This window comes from Phaethon lepturus, unplaced genomic scaffold (assembly GCF_000687285.1).
Source record: "Phaethon lepturus isolate BGI_N335 unplaced genomic scaffold, ASM68728v1 scaffold46851, whole genome shotgun sequence".
NCBI lineage: Eukaryota > Metazoa > Chordata > Aves > Phaethontiformes > Phaethontidae > Phaethon > Phaethon lepturus.
This window is the reverse complement of record NW_010516432.1, coordinates 14,267-21,903: the sequence shown is the minus strand read 5'-3', so window position 1 is coordinate 21,903 and position 7,637 is coordinate 14,267. Positions and strand designations below refer to the sequence as shown.

The following is a 7,637-nucleotide window of genomic DNA, read 5'->3' as shown; positions in this document are numbered from 1 at the left end:
ATTCCTGCCTTTCTCCTACCGCCTGCCCAGGGTGATCAGAGACACGGATCCAAATGTCCATTCCATGAGGAATACTCACGTGCATGGGCTAAGCTGAGAGCCCAGAGCCTCAAGTAGGATGCAGTGTTTGAAATGCATCCCAGGCAATATTCAATGGTGTGGATAGCCTGATACACCACAGTATCACCAAAGTCAAACTGCAAAGAGAACGCAGAAATTAAGCGACCTGCAAGCCTTGCAAGCAGCAAGGGTTGGCTGGTCGGGGAAAATGGGCACACGACCTGGTGCTATTACCAAGGACATCGTGTTTGAAGTTAGACACTGATACTGTCTTCTCCTGGTTTAGCATGTCACTTTTATAAATGAAAAATGAATTCTCTTGTCTTGCTAGGTTTTGTAGAACAACAGTTCACTGCTGCAGCTTGAATATTATTGTTTTCACATTCTATCATATGAAAGTAAGATATTTCAAATTCAGCCATGGACTTTGCCAGGAAAAGACTGTTCAGCAACAACATAGTATTCATATGAATTCACTGGTAACTTGTATGTACCTCTATGAAAAAGGAGACAGTATTCCAAGTTGCTACTGCATATATGCCTTTGCTATGTGATCAACAAGACCATTTTGCAAGATGTGAAAGCAAAAATAACACACAAAGCAATCTTGAAAAAGTCATCTCTGTGCACCATTCATTAGAAAAGTCTCTGTATCTTGGTAATTTTCTGAAATAATAAAAGAACTTATAAGGAAGTCTGCCACGTAGGACAGCTTCTTATTTTGCAGCTTGGGAAAGCATTCCCTACATTTTGGATTTAATGCATGCTTCAGAAATTGCTCATATTTAAGTTAAGTGAACATTATGTTTTAAATACATCAAGTGACTAATGCTCTAAGCATGCACAGAAAGCTATTTATATTCTTATTTCTCCCCTAGTATATCCAGGGCAATATATATTTCAAACAATTAAGTTAAATTAGCTGTCAAAAGCCAAATTCTTTCTCCACGGAATGTGAACTGCAAAGTTCTTCAGCAAAGCCTGCTCCAGTGAACAGTACCACCTCCCCACACACATGGCACGTCAGTATGCAGTAAATGGAATGTGATAAATGATCAAATAATGTCAATTTACAGCCACGTGCAACTGCTGGAGAGAGTTACCACTATGCTAGGGAGTGGGAGAATCAGCAGGATTGCTATGGCACAGTATTTGTAGTTTTACACATTTTTCCACAGGTTTAGTGATATATAGAATGAACAGGTACATGAGCACATTGTTTCCCTGCCTCCTCAATTCTAGATGGACCTATGCATAACAGATCTCTAAGCAAAACCGCTTCCAGCACAATTTACAACAGCGTGATTGTTGTGAAGCTACTCTAATTTCATGGCATTTATATTTTTTGTAATAAAATTGGTTACCTGATAGTGCTGAAACTTACAATCAATCCCGTATGAGTATGCCTAAAAAAATGTTTCTTGAATACTCATAGTTGTTACAAGTGTTTATGAATGGGCAGTTTCTCAAGAACAGCGTTTCTCTTTTAAAGAAAGACACTGGTTAGTTTAATTGTTGAACTGCATGAAACTGGACTGGTTTTGCTGCATTTGCTGACTGGCAACAACCAGTATCATCCTTAAAATTGAAGATAGTTTGGGAAAAAGTCTTTAAACAGTTTGTTGCAGTGTAGAATTGCGAAAGACAAAACACAAGTGATTTCTTCAGAAGTTTAAAAGCAAAAACTTGGCAGTTTCAGACTTCCAGCTTAACAGCTCTCCAGGTAAACTAAGAAAGATATGCAGACAGGGGATAAGACAAACAAGCTGTTGATGAAGTAATTAAAAATCTGTTAATGGGCATGTATGTATGAAGAATTAAAAGTGGCCTGTAACATGTAAATAGCTAGATCTTTTGGAAAACAAGATGTCGTGACATGTTTAGTTCAGCGTGTGTTTTACACCAATGGGACATGGTCCAGATACACATGAATGCAAAGCCGGCTGTAGTCTTACCACCTCATCCTCTGTAGGCTTGAAAACATAAGTTTATGTTTAGTGCAGTGTCTTGATCACAACATTAATCATGAACACATTCAACAGTTCCTTCCTAAACATGACACAGTAAAGCAGTAACAAGTCACATGCACTACCAAGGCAACATACTGCTCGAGAATTGTCAAGAGGCATCAGAATACTCCCAAACTAGGCGAGATCAACTCCTTTTTCTTCTCTACCACAGGCAAGGCAAAGCAATTAGTATTACCCCCAGCAGCCAAAATGAATATATAAACAAGATCTCACTGCTGCAGAAACACAGCCCTTGGATTTTGGCTGACACCGGGGAAGCAAGCAGCACAATTGCACTGCACTTCAGCCAGAATGTGAGCTGCATACGCCATCAGGGACATGTGCAACTCTCACTGTGTAGCCCGTAAGATGATGGTTCTCTTTAATGGGGACAAAGAGAGCCACATTTCCCTTTATATGCAGATTATACTGCTTTTCCTGGAGTCCTGGGAATGACCAAGAGATAGTCTGTATGAAAACTGCTATGAAAACACTTCACTGAAAATGTTGCTATTTCGCTTTAAACAGCTTAGGAATCAGTAAAAACAGTCAAAACACTGGCATGTTCCACTACAAAGTGCATTGCCCTGAGAGCAAGGATGGTCAGGTGCTTACCTCTTCCCCTTCCTCAGAATGGGTAGATAGCTGGTCATGCTGAATGATCTCAGCATCCTCCTCAGTAGGTCCATTGCCCACCCGGATCCCACCAAAGTTGTGCGTTCCCTAACACATGCAGAAAAAGAAAGAGCAAAGTGTTGTTTGCGTTTTACTGCAAGAGCGCACGTTTCTTACGACTCCATGTGTAGCAGCAGCTCGCAGAAGAAAACAAAGTATTAAGGCCCAGGTTAAGCCAGCTGTACAATTCTATTTCCCAGCTTGGATGGGAAAGATGCTGATTCCTGGCAGGGCTGGGGAAAAAAAAAAAGTCTGTCTGAATGAATAATTGATGCATTTCTACAAAGTAATTGCAACCTTAAGTAAAATAAAAGGCACATCTCTCAAGATGACATTTGCTGGCACCGATGTGCAACAGACCAACGTTTTGCCCAGCAGCTGTTGGGCAAGCACTGAAACACCACTGCTGTTGTAAATGAAACAAATCAGATAGTGGCAACTCCAAGCAGAATGGACCAACACAAAAATACACGCAAACGCTTGCTCCCCACCAGCGTCAGGCATACTACCACCACACATGGGAAATCAGACTTTCCCATACTTGGAAATTCTGCGTTGAGCAAACAGTCCCTTTTATAGACATTTGTTCTGACATTCAACATCTTACCCTCAGCCACGACTCCAAACAGAAGAGAATAATCTACAAACTGAACTGAAACTCTGACAGAGTCAGGAGTCGCTCTCACTTGACAACTGTAATCATTGCACAGTTAACATCTGATTTACAGCAGGCTGCCTCCTCTGTACCATCCTACCAAGAAAGGATGCACAAACCTGTTGATCATCTGACAGTGGCCTCAAGTAGAGCTTTTATGCATTGTAAATGCATCTTGGACAACGAAGGCGTAACTTGCACATCACTATCTTTGGATTTCTGTTCAGCAAGCAGCTCTGAGCACTGTACAGCAGGATTCCTATCTCCCTCCAGATGCTCCAAAGACAGAAAATGCTCATGACAGATCTGAGTGACTATAAATTAAGACCTGCGAGTCTGACCCACCTAGAGAGGGAAGCTGAAATGCCACAAATGAAAAGAAAAGCCTTGGATTCAGCTTTAGCACTGTACTGGGGTCATCTGTGACATGGAATGTGAATGGGCTAACTTGACACATTAAGACTTCAGAAGTTTAGGGATGACTATGCAAACCAAGAAAGCTTAAGATCCTGTGACCTGTCCGCTTTCACAGCACATCGCTCTGGCATACCAGCAGAATGTCTGCTCAATGTTCTTTTAACTGATTTGTTCTTAAAAGCCTACTTTTATTTTAGGCTGAACTATAAATGCACCCAAAATGCCAGATGTGAATTAAACATTTTGTCAGGTTTCTAAACACAAAATAGGTAGATGTTTATGCTCTGAAAATAGAAATAAAATGAAAAAAATTAGAACACATTTATAGGTAAGACAATGCTTTTATCAGGATTTTCAGCACCTTTGAAATATTGAAAGTTACTGATTTATAGTATCAGTATTTTATTTATGTATTTCTAGCCTGTGTGAACTTGCACTTTCACAGCTTTTCCCTCTCACTCAATTTGTATCCATTCTCTGTAAACTATCCAATCTACACACATCTCCAAAAGCTCTAATAGTTTACTTTATACTTTTAACCACATCTCACACAAAGACCTTCCCTCACAGCTTCTTGTATTCAGATGCTCTTAATACGCTGGATGGATTATGCACAAAAGATCCATTTTAATTTCTGACATTTCTGTGAGGCTATTTAAAATGTCATGACAGGAACACTGGCCAAGAGCCAAAAAGCGCCTCAAAGTGCCTTTGACATGCGGAGTGCACAATGTGCTTCACATAGTTTATGAGATTTAAGCCTCCTAGTTAGGCAGCATTCACAACTAAAACCAAGTTGAAATATGCAGTACTGGGGAGGGGACAAAGTTCTGGGAGCTGCTACAATCTTCACTCCACCACAAAAGCTTTAGCAGTAAGGGGCTGTCTATAGGTTTAGACACAAATAAGGAGAAAAACCCCACTACCAAGAGGGTTATTTGTGCACAAATATTTTATAATAGTTTCAAGTCTAAGTGTCTACCAGAGGGCACAGGTGTCAAAAATCCAGTAGTTACTGATATAAAGTTGTTGGGAGACCATCCCATACACATGATGTTTGGGAACACATAATGCAAACAGAAATGCTTTACTGAGAAGAATCCTAATCTATCTTAAACAAATATCCGAGAAAAGGAAAAAAGGGGAACTTAACCTGGGGGGATGTGGTAGCAAGGTATTCTTGTGCTGCTCTGCAGGTTTTGATTTCAGCAGCACTCCTGCAAAGAAGTGTCTCTGCATTCTGTGCACACATAACTATTATCCTTCAGCCTGGTAGTTCTTCCAGAATGTATCAATTTTGCTGAACTTTGCTCTTGCCAAGAGAAAGTGTTTTTCACCCTAAAGGTGCAGTTGTCATTCACTTATGAAATTCAGATACATTCCATGCTCTCTTAACTCCCATCTTTAAATCCATCAGGTGATTTTTAAATCCACTCACTGTTGCAGCCGCTGCTGCCTCTAGTGCCTGCTCGTTCGGGACTGTGCTGACTTGGGCCTCCACGGGTTGCCCTTCCTGATAGTGAATGGAAGAAAAGAAAGGGAGGAGGAAGAAAACAAAAAGAGAAAGGGAGACGAATGGAGGGGACATGGGAGGATGGAAGATGGTCAGAGAAGGGAGAGGGAGTGTCTTTAACTGAACTGATCTTTGACTCGCTTAACATCCTACAAGCTGTCTGCCATACATGCAGGGAGAATTTTCAAGTATCCCCAGTGCATGTGTGCCAGGTTCCTGCATTTTATATAAAGATACTTTACAGTACAGTTGGAAACCTAAGGAGTACCCCAGAAGAAAGACCACCTCTCACAAAATGACTGCATAAGCCTGTTTTCTTCCCTTTTGTTATTTTTTACCATCAAACTGCTTTAACAAAGATGGCTGATAAGCCTGTCAGCCAATTAAGCTTACATCTCTGCTTTTACATTGTCAGCCTAGCAAAGGCACAGAAATGCACCCAGCAACTAGTAAGACAGTGGTCCTAAACCAGCTGACAAAGCCCAAGCCAGATACATTGCTTTTATCATTACCAATATACAGGGTTTTTAAAAGCAGATTTGATGCTGGATCCAGATCTGTGAAGCAGGCAGGCAATACTTAGTCTCCAGTAAAACCCAGCTGCCTTTATGCCTAGGAACATGCAAAAATGTTTTACAGGTCACAATACAGTGTGAACCTACGTATCCAAGATCAAGATGGAGAACATAGCTTTACAACCATAATTAGTTTTTGTATTGGAAATGGAAGAGGTAGTCACCCACCAAGTGCTTTCTCCTTAAATACTGATGGCGAAGGACGAGGGGTTTAGCTACCAGCATCCATGGCACACACAGTAATGCCACCACCACAAGGAAACACTGGAGCCCTTGCTGTAAAAGAAACAAGTCTCAGATGATTTAGTGGCAGTCCATGCTCAAACACATACACAAAACCTAGCAAGAGGTCTTATGCCACACTGAATGACTGAATTCCCAGAGTGTGTGGATGCTTCACTCTCTTCAGGGAACAGCAAGATGTGCTGTATTTAATGCCTGCTTGCAGCTGCCCCGTCTGACTGTACACAGCATGTAATCCTGACACTGGTTTAGATAAAGGAAAAATCCAGAAGATTCTGCAGGAGATAACAGTTTGGCAGACATCTGATAGTGCTGGGATGAAATGGCGTTAGTGTCTTTAGCTAAGCTTAGAGGCCCCACACTGCAGATGCAGGACAATATTCCTTATCACTTTCCACTACTAGTCTGGATCCAAATGTTCTGGAACCACAGCTGACTGGGGTTCAGATGGATATGAATTCCCAGTATATGGGATTATTCCTTCCTTCTTCAACATTACATAGTGTCAGGCTTTGGAAATGACACCACATTTCCTCTGGCACAGAGAAAAGTAGTTTCACACTTGATTTCACAATTATTGTAAGGTCAATGAAAGACTCTAGTATCGTGAAGCATCTCTGATCCTATTCTAGCAAGAGCACGCACCTGCCCTTTGTAAAGCATCTTATTACTGGTATCACTATAGGAGAACAGAAACATGTTGATAAAATGTATTAAAAGGCTTGGTGCATCCTTTGACGTGTGAGCATCGTAGGCTGTCCATTTGTAGAAAATGAGAATAACAAGGTATCCAAACAGTGATGACATGAAAATAATCTCTGGAATAAATCCAAGGTATATGTTCAGTGGCTTCTTGAAATAGCTACAGCAAAAAAAGGAGAGTTTAAAGTTACATTTGGTTAGCATTAAGCATATGTAGGGCAGAAATTTTTACTGAGAACATGAACAGCATCTTTAGAACAAAACTGCAGGGGCTCAGCACTTCAACAATAGTTGGGACTTAAACACAGTAACTACTTCACACGCATAGTTCTACATACGCAGACAGAAACAACTGTATTGCACCCTTTAATCAGAAGCTACAGTCTGATAGGCTGCTGCATCTTAAACTAATACACACATTACACCCAAAGAAGTTCCACCCCCCTGAGAAAAACAGCAAAGTGCTTACATATGGTTGAGAAGACTCAATGTGACACCAAAGATCATATGGATAATGCCAAGAATCACAGACATTTTCATCTTAAACGAATTGAGGAAGGCCAGCTTATTGCTGGCAATATTCCAAATCTGTGAAAAACAACATTGGGTCAGCCAAACACTGAGTAAAAGAAGAATGGAGAACGAAAATGTTCACTTCAAGCTAAACAGTATTAACCACCAAGAAGTATTAGGCTGTAAGAGCAGGGTTTTTTAAAGATCTGTTTGTCACACTGAAATCTTTTGGGGAAATGAGCAGACAACCTTTTCTGCTAGGAACACAGTCTTAC

General features: G+C 40.8%; 1 protein-coding gene across 1 annotated transcript in view; it reads right to left on the bottom strand.

Annotated features, from left to right (window-relative positions):
* ATP6V0A1 (ATPase, H+ transporting, lysosomal V0 subunit a1) overlaps window positions 1-7,637 on the bottom strand; it is a 28,375-nt gene that overhangs the window by 6,546 nt on the left and 14,192 nt on the right. Inside the window, exons 13-17 of the mRNA XM_010296057.1 lie at window positions 7,319-7,437; window positions 6,793-7,009; window positions 6,073-6,180; window positions 2,685-2,792; window positions 80-197 (exon numbers count right to left, since the gene is read on the bottom strand). Of these exons, the coding sequence (XP_010294359.1) occupies window positions 80-197; window positions 2,685-2,792; window positions 6,073-6,180; window positions 6,793-7,009; window positions 7,319-7,437 (670 nt within the window). The remainder of the gene's footprint in view (window positions 1-79; window positions 198-2,684; window positions 2,793-6,072; window positions 6,181-6,792; window positions 7,010-7,318; window positions 7,438-7,637) is intronic.